Raw genomic sequence first — 15,877 nt, 5'->3', positions numbered from 1 at the left:
CTCTGAATCTCTCTCTCTGCTGGGGGAAGGTGTACTCTCTATACGTTCTGTCTTAACTGCTGCAACCTGTTTATAACTAAGTTACAGCTGTTCAAACTGTATCTAAGCTAATTCTGAACTCAATCAAAGCTGGTACAACAGGCTACTTTTTTCCCAGGAATTAGCAGTTTCACAGCAGGTCTAAATGCACATTTCAAGGGATCTTTAAAGATCCCCTCCAGACCTGTTGTATCGCATGTAAAAACACTCTGCTGTGACTTTCCACAAAATTCCAATTTACTCCTTGAGCGTGGAGGATGTGACAGGAAATGAATGTGAAAACAAACTGTATGTACAGTACATCATTCTGCACAGTGAAGAGAAGAACATTCATGGCTGGAGGGGGACTCTAAAGGATAATCCCTCTTCATTACATCATGAGTCCCATCTTTTTTACCATCATTTCCATCAGTTATGATCACATCTTTATCACCAAAGTAATTGTTGAGATCTGAAAACATGGTGACATCACTACAACAAAGTCCTACAAGGCAACACCAAACACATAAGCAGGATCACCATCAACAGTCTATCCAGATGTATAAACCACTTTATTTGGAGGTCAAAATGAAAGTGAGAGCACTGAAATGTTGCTAACAATAATAATAATAATAATAATAATAATAATAATAATAATAATAATAATAATAATAATAATAATAATAATACACTTTATTTATATAGCACCTTTCATAACATAAAATGCAGCTCAAAGTGCTTTACAGAAAGAGGTACAAACAAACAAGCAGGCAAAAAAAAGATATTTTATAATATTAAAAGAAAGGAAAAAGATAAATACAATAAACAATACTGTTGTGTACTACTGTGATAAAAAGAGGTAAGAGGATAAAAGGAGGTAAAATCATGAGATAAAAAAGATAAAACAGGTAGTAAATAAACTGATAACAGTAAAAGGCAAATAAAAGGTTGAGTTAATTAAAAGCAAGCATACAAATAAGTTTTGAGCTTATTTGTATGAAAACATGGTGACATCACTACAACAAAGTCCTACAAGGCAACACCAAACACATAAGCAGGATCACCATCAACAGTCTATCCAGATGTATAAACCACTTTATTTGGAGGTCAAAATGAAAGTGAGAGCACTGAAATGTTGCTAACAATAATAATAATAATAATAATAATAATAATAATAATAATAATAATAATAATAATAATAATAATAATACACTTTATTTATATAGCACCTTTCATAACATAAAATGCAGCTCAAAGTGCTTTACAGAAAGAGGTACAAACAAACAAGCAGGCAAAAAAAAGATATTTTATAATATTAAAAGAAAGGAAAAAGATAAATACAATAAACAATACTGTTGTGTACTACTGTGATAAAAAGAGGTAAGAGGATAAAAGGAGGTAAAATCATGAGATAAAAAAGATAAAACAGGTAGTAAATAAACTGATAACAGTAAAAGGCAAATAAAAGGTTGAGTTAATTAAAAGCAAGCATACAAATAAGTTTTGAGCTTCTTCTTGAAAATATCAACAGAGGATGTTTGTCTAATATGTGGTGGGAGTTTGTTCCAGATCTTTGGTGCGTAGCTGCAAAAAGCTGCCTCATCATAACTTTTTGCATTTTGTTTGTGGCACGTTTAACAAGCCAGCGTTAAGCCACGTAAGCGAACGGTTTGGAACATATTCTGACAAATAATCTGAGAGATATGAAGGTGCTCGAGACCTTTTTGGGCTTTAAAAACAAGTAAAAGAATTTTAAAATCTATCCTCAAGGTTACAGGTAGCCAGTGCAATGATGCTAATACTGGTGTAAAATGTTCCCTTTTTATAGTTTTGGTTAAAATTCTGAATTTTGAATGAGTTGCAGCCGATCAATGGTTTTATTTGGTAAACCAGTATAAAGTGCATCTTCCAAAGTAAGGTACGGTCTGACTCTTGCAATGTTTCTTAAATGATAAAAAGCTGTCTTTGTAATGTTGTGGACATGACTTTTAAAATTCAATTCAGAATCAAGGATAACACCCAAGTTTTTTACTTCTGGTTTAATAATCCCTCATTGCACAAGAAATCTTCAGTAAGCAAGCCAAAGTTGGAAGGAGGAAGGAAAGTTTGGCTCCCTTGAAGCTTGCTTACAACCTGACTGAACTCAACAATAACTCAACAATAGTAATAAAACTGAATTATCCTTTCATCTTTCATCTGTGGTGCTGACTGGTTGGTGCACACCGCAGAACCACAGAATGCTTAACATAGCAAATGACAGGAGTCACATCCTTCACTATGGGAAGCCACCAAAACTCTGTCTAATAAGTATGAGCTACTTCTGTCCGGTCCTGATTAGCTTGTAACTCCAAGCCTAAATCAACAAATTGTAAAAATAATACCATGAAGGCAATCTTTATATTATGATTCAGGCCACAGAAAACGAGCAAAAGCCGGGACGACACACAAAACATAATCCTGTGTTACTGTGGAGATGTTCCCCAGTCACCATGTGGTTGCATTCAAATAAGTCAAAGTGACATTAGTGAATGTATGCAGTACCATGACTGTTCTCACCATGTGTCTGCTGTCGTTGAACAGAGTGACGGTGACGGCAGCCTGTAACATGGACTTCAGCCGCTTTCCTCTGGATTCTCAGACCTGTTCGCTGGAGCTGGAGAGCTGTGAGTACAGTAGCATGTTCCATTTATACTTCAAGAAATCATGCTCATGGTTAGTCTAGGAGAAATGAATACCCTCAAATCTGTTATTCTGTTTCAATGTTTACAGGAATGTTAAATGATCACATTGTTTCTTTGACTTGTGTAAATGAGGACAGAGCTATACTGTAAACTCCAAAATGGAAAGCACACACAAAAATGAATGAGAGGGAACCAAGACACCAGAACATGTTTGCCCCAACACCTAAACACACACACACACACATGCACACAAGGTAAAGAAGGTTAAGTGCACTGAAGGTAAGGCTATGTCCAAGATGACACACACGGTGAAGCCAGACAGACAGCAGTAAATGCTCTTTTTTAAAAACAGAGTAAAAGTTTCAGAGTTAATCCAGCTAAAATGCTTACAAAAATAGCATATGAATTAAAACCCTGGGGCAGCAGCACTCACTCAATTACCATCCACACACCGAGCCAAACCACAGCAGAGCAGAAGGCAACAGAGAGGAGAGCAGCACCAATAAATGCTTGAAACAAACAGAGAAGAACACATGAAAGTAGCAGTTCTAAACCAACAATACCAGAGGAAACATTATTACTGAGGTCAAATACTGTTAAATGCAGGTTAGTTGTTGTGAAAACTCTAATAAAATAACATGTCAGGTTTACCTGTCAGTGGCAATTTTCTATCAATGCCTAAACTTAAATCCTGACATTGTGTCAACCTGTTAAAGTATCACAGCAATGTGTATGAAGGCCTCACTACAACATGCCTAACATCATGTGACCATAATGAACAAGACCTCATTATGTCACACATTATCAGGGAGTTGCACTGGTTTTGCATACATGACTGTCAGTCTTACCAGGTACCCCATTTATGTGCACAAGCCCGAAAATAATGTACCCAAAATAAGAAGGTGACTGTTCTTCAACCCTTTTGATTACACTCATAACCCTGGTCTCATTAAAAATGTAAATCTTTACATTTTACAACCAAAAAGTCAGAAGGAGTATAAGTGATCCTGAAAATAATGCCACCAAGGCTAAAGTGTTAAAAATACTTGTAGGTTATTTGAGGTGAGGACACATTGGCTGGTATCTACATTTATTGAGAGAAAGATCAGTTTAGAATTAGATACATATAAACATCCCTGAAATATTTAGTATTGCAAGCATTTTTTTTCTGACAAACAAGCACAAGCTGAGTATTTACTACTAGTTACTACCTTAAAAGATAGCTTCACAATGTTTCAAGTGTGTCTTTAAACAACAGTCAGGTGTCCATATGAACAGTGAAAGAGGTTTTCCTCGCTGTAATCATCTGTTCATACTGGATATTAAAAGATCCTTCAAATGTGCTTTCAATGGAAGTGATGGAGGCCAAAATCCACAGTGTGTCCACACAGTCATTTAAAAGTTGATGTGAAGCTTATATGAGTCTTCTGAGTCAGTCATATCAAGTGGATATCTGACACATTTACAATCTTTTTATTATCAAATTCCCTCTTCGTGTTCCCTGCTGAGCTGTGGTTGAAGAATAGTAACAAAAAGAGGAACTTTGGCACTAAAAAGACTGTAACGTTGAAAGATATCTACTTGCTTCATATTAGCTTCAGATAAACTTTAAAATACAGTTTAGCACAGAAGGAGGACTGTGGATTTTATCCTCCATCACTTCCATTGTAAGGTCATTATGAAGGGATCTTCTAATGGTCAGTATGAACAGGAGGAATGATTACAGCAAGAAAAAACATGTTTCGATATTCATTTGGGCTCCTGACTGTTGCTTTAAGACAGACTTGAAAAATTGTCGTCCTTTAAAGGCTAATATTTATTTATTACATGATGGCTCTGATTAACATACCTTTGGCCATCATTCCTATCCATACAGATAACACTGTACTCGTGAAAAGAAGTCAAAGTAGGTGAGAAACACAACTAGACAGGTTGTGATACTTGTTTGGAAGAGAAAAACAAAGGCAATTGGTAAAATTCTTCTGTTGTAGAGATGTTGTCCTGTTCCTGGATCAACCACTTTGATCAGTACAGAGTTACAGGCAACACACACCAGCAGCATACAACGTGCATTGCAGACTGATGCCACTGTCCTGTTTCTCAGTGTCGACATGCATCAAGGGCAACTCTACCTTGATTTTTTTCTTCTGTGTGTGTGTGGGACTGTATGTTTACTGTGTACACTGGGAGTAAATTCATCAAATGGCCGTAAATTGTAAGACAAACAGAATCATCATCATAATAATGATGCGATACATACAGTGGTGGAAAGTAACTAAGTACATTTACTCAAGTACTTCACACACACACACACAGCTTTAGTTAATTTTCAGATTCAAATTTGACATAAAATATAATGATGAGTTTATAAATCAAACCAGTGGTTCCCAAAATGTTTTGGGATATATATCTACATTGATTTATAAAAAAATCAGTGTAGATATGTCATCTAGTCATGTTAGCAGTTCCACCAAAGAGACATTTCCCCTCACATGGTTTCAAATAAATAACAGTTTGAGGCCAAAAGAGGTCAAACTCACATAAACTCAAAGATTAAAAGAAAATCCTTAAAAATTATTCCAAATGTTTGTAGTAGAACTATGTTTTTTCTTCTTTCCTACCCAATATCTTATCTCATGACCCTTTATAAAGCAGTTCACACTAGCTCCACCCCGAGCAGCTACGACTATAAAATGCTGCTTATGCATTGACTGTTAAATTGTCCGTTAAAGTCACAGGATACATTTTCTGCAAAACAAATACTTTTACTTTAGTACTTTAAGTATATTTAGCTGGTAATACTTGTATACTTCTACTTAAGTAGATTTTTCCTACTATAGTATGACCTGTGAAAAAGGCCTATCACTGCCTCTAGAGTGCTCTTCTCACTAACCAGCTCAAGTGTTTTCTGGTGACGTAGCAGGGATAAGAGGGTGGGTCATACCTGAAAAGAGACTGAGCAAGAGGGACTCTAATGTCTGATTTCTTTTTGTTTTGTTTTGTTTTGTTTTGTTCGTTTTTTATGAGACATGAAAGATATTCTTATGAAAGACCCAGTACATGCCAGGGGCCATTTCTCAAAGAGTCCCCATACATTTAATATTAAGGCGCACCTTCTGATGTTTTAAAACTCAAGTGTGAACTGTGTGCAGCTTCAAAACATCAACAGTCAGCTGGGAAGACATTTGGGGATTTGGGGTTGCTACTGGGCACTATTCAAAATTACAGATTTTGTAAAGATAAAAGCTATTCACAAAGCTTCTTCCAGCTCCTGAGGTAAAGAACCGCTCCAAGAAAAAGTAAGCAGGAAGTGCAGAAACAAGTTTATCTGACTGTTTGTTTGTGATATTAATCACAGCTGAGCTGTGTTCATATTTTCTCTCAAAACATCACAGTTACATCATCAGGCCTATTTTACAGCCTCAGTTCATTTCATTTAGAGTCTGAACAGTAATGGATGGATATAATGGATTTCCTCTGTTCTTATACTGGACACACATCTGCATCAACAGCAGTTTATTAACTTGTCAATGAATCATACTGAACTCTCAGTCTTGAGCCATTCTTATGTCTGTCTGATAACTGGCTGATGGTGATATCAATTAAATATCCAAACAAAACAAGACAAAACAAGTGAAAAATTCAGTAGTTTGTGTTAAGTGTCTATTAAAGGGTAAAGCTTTTTTCTATATTGCTCTTATTATTATCATGAAGACCAAAGCCAACAATGTGTTAGTCCACCTCTCAGTACTTTATGACTTCCTCTTTGTCCTTATTGAAGAGGAATTTCCTGAAACAGCCAGTTGCTGTTTAACAAACGTTACTCAAACAGGAGACTATTTTCAGCAGCAGATTAATCCATATTCTGTGTTCTTGTGAGTATTTCTGGTAGAGGGATGGTGTGTGTGGGATTGAGTCAAAATAAACTAAAGTGTGTGTGTTCATGGTAATGAAGAAACATGCCACCCGTTTTAATAGTTTTTAGCCATGCTAGCAGCGTGGCTTTAGGAATGACAGTCAGTCAGTCAGTCCATCATTTTGGTCCAAACTCTAATATCTCAACAACTATTTGATGAATTTCCATGAAGTGTTGTAAATACATTCATATTAGGACTCTGGTGATCCTCTGACTTTTCCTCTAGTGCTACCATGAGGTTCACATTTGTGGCTCTGAGTGAAATGTTGCTATTGGATGCCATGAAATTTGGTTCAGATATGCACGTTGCCCTCAGAACAAATTGTAATGGCTTTGGTGATCCCTTGACCTTTCATCTAGCTCCGTCATCATTTCAAAATGTCATTTTGTCCAGTACTTTGGTTTATGATCAAATCCCTGCCAAACTAATAACATTCCCATCAGCCTCTACTTTCTGTTTAATGCCAGTTAGCAAATTTTAAACTAAGATGATGAACATGGTAAACGTTACCTGCCAAATATCAGCTTGTTAGAATTGTCATAGTGAGCATGTTAGCATGCTGATGTTAGCATTTAGCTCAAAGCACCGCTGCGCCTCAGTACAGCCTCACAGAGCTGCTAGCTGCAGGTGCTGGCTGTAGATTCTTAGGGCCAAATCCACAAAGAATGGATTGCGCCCGCTAATAGCACCGTGAATTGCGCAGCATTTGTACCTGCAATCTGCCCCGTTTTAAGGTCCTATTCACAAAAGATGATATGCCGGCGCAAACACGCACGTAAAGTTTTGCAGCTGGGTGCAATTTGCCCTTGTTTTGCATCTGTTTGAGCCTCAAATTGCGCATCTTTAATTAGCAGAGGAGCACACACACAGAGCTCTCCACAATCACAACCCAACTTTCATACATTATTCTTCTTTGACTTCTCTAGTATTTACATCTATAACATAATTTATTGAGATGTCCATTAAATTAGACTACAGTTATTAATGTGACTCAGGCAGGTCTGAAACTTGTTAGATTAATGTCTGAATCTCACAAATATGTTGTTCAGGTGTCACTGAATGTATCCAGGATTTTGCAGAAACATCAGTACTGATGTTCTGTTTGTTGCCCACAGCTGGCTGTGTGTCACAGCTGGCTGCAGCATCACACAGCAACTAAAACGAAAAGTGCGTCTCCAAACGTAGAAATAGGCTGTATGCAGCACAGCAGTGGTAACTTCAATAACACCGGATCAGTCAGGATCTGACGGTAATTAATGTTCTGAGTTCTGGTACCCGCTATCTTTTTGTCTCATTTGCAAAGGTTTAGCGGCTGCAAAAGCCGCACAATCCAAAAATAGAATATGTTATCTTTTGAAATGCAGAATTTAATGTCTGACTGTATAAATGATGTGATTAAAAGGTGTTTTCATTCTGAAAGATTTTCACGATTATTGGTCAGTGATACCACTCATCACTGTAAAAAAAAATCTCACACTGTAGCATATGCTGCTATTTTCTTCCACTGCTAGTTTCATGGTGCAGATTGTTTACTTGTGCCTCAGGCTGCTGCTCAGTGGTTGCTCATCAAAAGCTGTTCATTTTTACTCACTGCAAAGTACTGCCCATGTCAGCTCCCATGAGCCTGTGTTCACACTCACACACAAATAAATGACAACTGTAATAAAACATGTAAACAGCGTGAAATTAAAAAATATATATATCGATCAATTATATAAATATATATTGATAATAATATTGAAAGTAAGTCTCATTCATTTTCATTCATTTTTTATTTGTCATGATGTCATGATGAGACCCTCTGTAGTCCATACTTAGAATGAAGTGGACTGTGTGATGTTTTGCAGATGCCTACACTGATGAAGACCTAATGCTCTACTGGAAGAGCGGCGATGAGTCCCTCAGCACTGACGATCGCATTTCCTTATCGCAGTTCCTCATCCAGAAGTTCCACACCACATCTCGCTTGGCCTTCTACAGCAGCACAGGTACACAAGGAGCAAACTAATGCAATGAGAGCTCACATGTGTTTTCATTTATTAAGTTATGCATGATGCTTGTTAGATATTGTTCTTGTGTACAAAACCATGACATGAATGGCAACTGGTTTGTCCAAATGAATCATGTTTGAATCAGTCTGCTTCCACAAAGACAGAACAAAGACAGACCATGGACCCTTTTTATCTTAGTAAATGACTTTTCTTCTAGTGTCACTGTCAAGACAAACTTTATGCTTTGAGCTTCACTGCTGGCTTTTAAAGCTTTTTTTTATGGAATATCATGGAGTAACATCAGCAATACAGGCTTTACAAAGGTTAGTATTTTTTCACTAACCCAACCCCAGGCACTTACAGGGTAGCTGACACATAACATAAACACATATAGCTTATACCCATCTACAGACACCCAAAAGAACAATCGAAAAGGTTGTACATGTAAATTAGATCATAACAATACATAAAGTCAAGAGTTACTGACAAGGTTTTAAGCAGGTATTTTCAAAGGATTTGTGGCCTTTCTTTAAGCCCTAAAAACAGTCATAAAAACTGACCCTATGTTTTTTCCATAGACTGTATAAAAATATGGACGAAGTCACCGTGACTTCGTCAAAGTGAGCCGCTACGGCCGTCGCCATCTTGGCAGTGCATGACGCTGCCTAACTCCCAGCCAATCAAAAATGGGCAAAGAGGCGGGCTGAATGGCTGAAACAAGCCACCTAGTGGCTGGCAGACCTGTCACTCAAAGCAGCCATGTCCTTCATTATGCATAACTTTACAACTTAATAAAATTTAAACGGGCGAGTTATAAAAAAATTCACCCCCCGTACAGTTGTCATGAAAGAGGAAATTAGCTACAGAGACCAAAACCGTTTTTTGTACCAGGCTGTAAACATGTTTATTTCTGCTGTAAAGTTGGGCATTTTAACATGGGGATCTATGGGGATTGACTCGCTTTTGGAGCCTCAAGTGGTCATTCAAGGAACTGCAGTTTTTGGCACTTCCGCATTGGCTACATTTTACAGACCCAGAGGTTGCCGCTTGTTTTTTTCACCAGAATCAGGCTTTGAAACAGGATTTACACCTAATGTTGAAAATATACGGAAAATATAACTGAATAGTTAACTCACATAGAAAAATAGCTGTTGGCTGTTTTGGAGATGTGTGGGGGGACCTCAGTATTTCTAAATTACTGGCTCCAGTCCAAAAATTCAGCAGCTTTTTTTCCACACAACTTTGTTTCTTTTTCTAACATGCTTGTGTTCCAGACTTTTCAGGCTCACAGCAGGTCCTGTCCAGTGCAGCAGCCAATGAAATACGGTGAATAGGTCGGCCTGTAAACAGATTTTCTTAAAGTTTGTTTACAGCAATAATCTTGTCAAAAGAGTTTAAAAGTTTTAAAACTATCAAATAACTCCAAGAGGCCTTTTTAATGAAACCACTGATCTTCTTGTTCGGCTGACAACGTTGGGATATCTCACTAATATTCCCTCACATATAACCATCCTCTTGTGTGATGAATATACACTTACTGTTCCAAAAGTGTCTTCTCTTCAACTAATATTCCAAGCTCTGAAGTAGAAAACACTTTCTTTCATGTGCCTTACAGAGTCAGCATCAGATGTTATTTATGCAAATCAGATGAACTGTGTCTGGGTTTATTCAAACTAGTGCAGTGCCCGTTCAAAATGTGCCTGTTGGGAACGGGCTGATTGCTTGTCCTCCAGCCGTTACTTCAATGCATAGAAAAATCAATGCAGTTGATGTGAAGTGTTGATGAGTATAAACATGAAAGAAACTAACACTCTATTATACACAGATGTTATAAATAATATGTACTCTAATAGTAAATACATTTTCTTATTTTAAGTAAAATAAGGGCTGCATTTGAAAATCAAATAATGTGCATCCTAAAATATAGTAAATCGATCATATTGGGCTCTTACATCGTCCCTATTTTCTGTGCCTTCAGTTTGGATTTGAGTGGGTATGTTTGCCCCAAAGATTTGTGCTTTGTCTGTAGTGGCGCTTCACAATCTCTACAGTCTCGGAAGACAAACTGGTTCTGAACCTGCCTGTGGAAGTATTTGCTCTGTTTTCATGCGTAACTACAGTCATTATGTATTGGGCTTCTACAAAGCGGGTCACCTACACTCAACAATGTACCTGAACGCCTCCTGTGTAGTCACTCGCTGCTGCTGATCTGCTAAACGTGCTGCTAACGCTACGCTTTCTGTCTAGACTTTTCTCTGACTCGTGTCACACCTCGTCTCTGCTCTCTCTGACATGCTGGAGTCAGTTAGCAACCCTTACGCTCTGCCCTGCCCCTTCACTGAACAGAGTGGCACTGGTTTATTAAAAGTTTATTAATATTAAACACATTGCGTGTCCAAATTGAACCAAATTCAACACTGCACTCCCTTTGTTCCCCAGCAATACAGCCGCCAGGTGTAGAGTCAATCAGATGAACAGTTCAAGAGATGCGTGAAGGACATACAGACATACTGACAGAGATTCCTTCCTTTATTAGATAGATTCTCTGCCAAATTGAAAAACTGCAGTGATGCAAAACTTTGCACACTTAAATATCCTGCTAGAGATCAGTAAAACCAGTTCCTGGGCCACCAGCTGGGCTTCACACTTTTAGGGCCCTATCTTACACCCGGTGCAAAGCAGCGCCAAGAACGACACAAGTGTCTTTGCTAGTTTAAGACCGACACTGTTGTCATTTTCCAATCCAGCACCCATGTTGTTTAAATAGTAAATGCATTTGTGCCCATCTGAGCGCCCATGGGCATTTCGGTCTTAAAATGAGGTGTGGTCAGGCACATTGTTGGCGCATTGCTATCTTGAGGCAGCGACTGACCAACACAAACCTAGTCTGAAGTCAGTGGAGCAGTGTTTCACTCTTATTTTAAGGGCACATTATCAAGACAATAATATGCACCTACATAGACGGGCACACAACACACGTACACTCTGCTTGTTACACACACACACAGACGCACAGCAGCGCACAAACATGCAAAAGATTACAAATAAAAGGATTACAATGTGAAAGATTATTATTGTGTACATTAACATATTTTAAAAAATACATGTCATAATGGTCAGTCCTAATATTTATCAGAATTAACTAATCGCAGTAATGATGGATGAAATGGTCTAATTATTTGACCGAATCATGACAATACATGTAGGTATTTAAACAGACCCGTCAGGTTGATGGTGTCTGTCAAGACCCAGCAAACAGATCTCAACAAGGGATCAGACACAGATCAATTTTCCTGCTGCATCAATACATGAAGACATGAGGAACACATGAGGAAATAAATGAGGTGAAAACAATGATTCAACTAAAGAAGGAAATAAATCTGCACAGCTGCAGATTAGTTGCTGCCAGCAGCAGGATCAGAACCTTGGAGAGCTGATCAAGACCTGATAACTGTGTTGATGATTCTTTACATGATTAAAATTAATGACTTAATATTTAACAAATATTCATTAACATGTTTGAGAGTACAGTGATCAGGTTTCCATACTTTCAGCAACTAAAACCCTGCTGATTTGACCTGTTACTCCATGACTGAACAAAATGATTTTAAAGAAACCAAAGCTTTAATTAAAAAAAATAAACCTTTTCAAAAAAACAAACAAAAATAAATTTGCAACAAATGAATGAACAGGATCTTAAAGTGGTGGTCTGGGGCCACAGGAGGGTCCAGGAGCAGCAGTGTGCGTGTTATGGATCGTGCACTTTCATTTTGAGCACAAGCAGATTGTTTCCTCTGCAGAGAAGTGCTCCTTCTTTCTACTTGAACAATGCACCATTATAATAGCAACCCACCAAGGTGCAAATGCACCTGACTCTTAAAGGAAATGGGAAATGACACTCTGATTGGTTTATTGCATGTTACGCCCAAAACATACCCATGATTAATTAGGAGACTAAGTACAACCCCTTTGAACCATGCGTCTGGCGCAATTTCATTATCAGTTCAGTTACTACACAGAAATACTGTAATTATCCTATGACTATCCTAATTATGTAATAAAACATAATAAAAATTGTATTACCAGGGATTTAAACAGAAATGACACATGTAATTTATGACATGGTGCAAAGTATTTTTATTTCAATAAAAGCATTTAGCAGGAAATATGATAGAGGTGGGATAGCAACAAAACAACTTTTAAAAAAGGATAAAAACTAAACATCAAGCTAAAGAGAAGGAACATCAGTCAGGAATAGTCAGGGGATTTAAGTGAGTCACTTGAATGAGATGATCTAATTATGAGATAAACTTAGTTTTCCAAAGTTTAGGGGCAAAGACAGCAAATGAATGGAGCTCCATGACACTTTAAATACATGTATGAACACAGCAATGCAGAAGTGCACTGTGGGGCTTCACCATGGAGTGCCTGATAGGTAAAAAACTACAACAACACTGGAGACATGCACTTCCTGCTGCAGCATGTTGAACCACTCGGCTGAGGCAGGAGTAGAATGAATGACAGTAGGCAGAAGACACAAAAACATGGATTCATCTCATTCATTCATGTCTAATCTTAGAATCATTTCTTCATTGAAATATGAAATTGTTAATAACCTCATCTCTTAAATGTATGAAATGAAAGCTCATGTCAAATCCTGACAGCGTTCCTGCATTGTTGAGCTGTTCTCTCTCTGTGTTTGCAGGCTGGTACAATCGCCTGTACATCAACTTCACGCTGCGACGCCACATCTTCTTCTTCTTGCTGCAGACGTACTTCCCTGCCACGCTCATGGTGATGCTTTCCTGGGTGTCGTTCTGGATCGACCGCCGGGCTGTGCCGGCCAGAGTTTCCCTGGGTAAAAAAAAAAAAGAAAGAAAAAAAAAATCTTGTCAAATGTCCTTTGAAGAAATTGTGCATGCCTGAGGTAAATCTGTCTGTGTGAAATGATGAAAGCTGGCTGTGACATGGCTCCACCAATTGGGAACACACACATGCATGTGTGAACACACAAACCTCCCACGCACCACCACTCTCACTTTTCTTTTGAATTATTTTCTGTATAGGGACTGTTGCTGTACTTGTCATATAGGCATCTGTTTCCCCCTCACTGAGATCTGCTCACGGCTCATTTCATTGCTCTTATTAAATTCAGCTGTTAGGATGGGATGTTTTTACAAGATCCTTTGAGATTTTTCAATCTTTTGTTTGGTTTTTCTCTTCTCTTTTGTACATTTTATCATACAGTACCAGTCAAAGGTTTGCTCACACCTTCCCACTCACTTGAATGAGAAACTATGTCCAAATGTTTGACTGGTACTGTATATTTACACAGTACACAAAGTAAAGCCTTGGTAACAGCTTGTAGTCCCCCTCCACTCAAAATGGGTTTTGCTTCTTGTTGGTTGACTGTGATGTTTGACCTTCACTGTGCAGAATGGTGTATGTGCAGAGTTTGTTTTCACCTTTATCTACTGGAGAGGGAAAGTTTCTCTGTGCTCACCTTAAAGATAGCTTTCAAATCTGTCTTAAAACAGCAGTCAGGTGTCCATATGAAGAGTGAAAGAGGTTTTCCTCGCTGTAATCATTCCTCCTGTTCATACTGGATATTCCTTCACATTTACAGTCTTTTTAGCATCAAATTCCCTCTTTGTGTTTCCTCAGACAGTGTTTCCCTGTTGAACTGCAGTGGAAGTATGGTAACAACAAGACTAGGTCGAAACCTAGTATATAGCTGAGCCATGTATGCTCAATGTGTGAAACTGTGGCCAGTTTGTTACAGGGATAGTCAGTGGTAGTGTCTATAATTGTCTGTAGTGGTTTCAATATTTGTTGTAAATGTGTACTGAAGTAGTATAGCACATGACATGGTTAAGCTACGTTTGAGTAAAATAAAAGTTATAAATGCAGCTGCAAGAGCAATACTTTCCACTTATACCTTGAGATATTTGATTTGAAAGAGAACTGATTTTAATTGCAATTATAACTATTGTAATTATCTGTTAACTCCCCCTGCTCTTTCATCTGTTTGACTCTGTGGGTGTCTCTCATTTTTTCACTCTGCATTGAGTGTTTTGTCAGGGTGATGGTTATCTGGGGTGCTTCAACTGTGTGCTCTCAGTCATGCCTCTATGCACCTTTTTCTGCCTCTTTCCCGGTCGATAATCATGGAGGCTGCAGTGGAAATTATAAATGAAAGTTCTGACAGCATTTTGGGTGCAAATTCAGGAGGCTTACCCCCCCCCTGTTACCACAGTTACAATCAAATCAAGCACACCTGCAAAGCAGCAACCCCACACTAACCTGATATAACAGCTACATGAGTCACAGGTTTTACTCACAATGATGCTGTTGTTCATCGTTTGTGATGTGAAGACGTCAGAGGAATAAAAAGTTTGCGTCCTGGTATTAGTTCAGTTATAAAATCCAAACACACTGCAGAGCGTCTCTCCTGCTGGCTGCTGACAGCGCTGTCAGCCGGAGAGTGGATCACACTGGACGGTAGAGGAAGGGACGCAGAGACGCTGGTACACGTCTGTTTAAACAGGAGTTTAACTGACTTCACTACATTTAACACTGCAGCTGAGTGTCAGAACTCGGAGCAGAGGCTTAGTCACTCTGAATCACTGCTGCCCTCCACTTCCATCATCTCACACCAATTCATTTTGAAAGCGCTGATGGGGAAACTCCAACATGGCTGGCTGACCAATGGTGTAATTTCATCACTCACTCAGTCACTTACTCATGGACAACTGTGGTTATAGGGCTGACCCTGCTGTTGCAGTCCAGCCAAAAAGAGGGACTTTGGCACTAAAAAGACTGTAATGTTGACAATTGATGTGACTCATTTGGACGCTGAAGCTTCATATTAGCTTCAGATAAACTTTTAAATCCATTTTTGCACAGAAGGAGGACTGTGGATTTTGTCCTCCATCTCTTCCATTGTAAGGTCATTATGAAGGGATCTTCTAATGGTCAGTATGAACAGGAGGAATGATTACAGCAAGAAAAACATGTTCATTTGGGCTCCTGACTGTTGTTTTAAGACAGACTGTGAACCTGTCCTTTAAGGAAAGCTCCACAGCTTTTATTGTGTGTGTTAACATGCTTTTAGCTCCCTGCAGTGACCTCATTTCTTACATATCATATAAACAAAACCAAAAACAGTATAGAAACCTGATTTCTCCTGCTAGATTTCTCTTGGAGAAAGCAGATTTCTTGGCCGTGTAGATGTGTTTCTAATCCTTTTTGCATGTACACAATATATGAT

General features: G+C 38.4%; 1 protein-coding gene across 3 annotated transcripts in view; it reads left to right on the top strand.

The window, feature by feature from the left end:
* gabrr2a (gamma-aminobutyric acid type A receptor subunit rho2a) overlaps positions 1-15,877 on the top strand; it is a 66,384-nt gene that overhangs the window by 37,552 nt on the left and 12,955 nt on the right. For all 3 annotated transcript variants that reach the window (XM_042388596.1, XM_042388597.1, XM_042388598.1), the window contains exons 5-7: positions 2,599-2,681; positions 8,464-8,604; positions 13,313-13,465. In XM_042388596.1, coding sequence (XP_042244530.1) covers positions 2,599-2,681; positions 8,464-8,604; positions 13,313-13,465 — 377 coding nt within the window. The remainder of the gene's footprint in view (positions 1-2,598; positions 2,682-8,463; positions 8,605-13,312; positions 13,466-15,877) is intronic.

Source organism: Thunnus maccoyii, chromosome 16, assembly GCF_910596095.1.
Source record: "Thunnus maccoyii chromosome 16, fThuMac1.1, whole genome shotgun sequence".
Taxonomy (NCBI): Eukaryota; Metazoa; Chordata; class Actinopteri; order Scombriformes; family Scombridae; genus Thunnus; species Thunnus maccoyii.
This window is presented reverse-complemented; position numbering and strand designations above follow the sequence as displayed.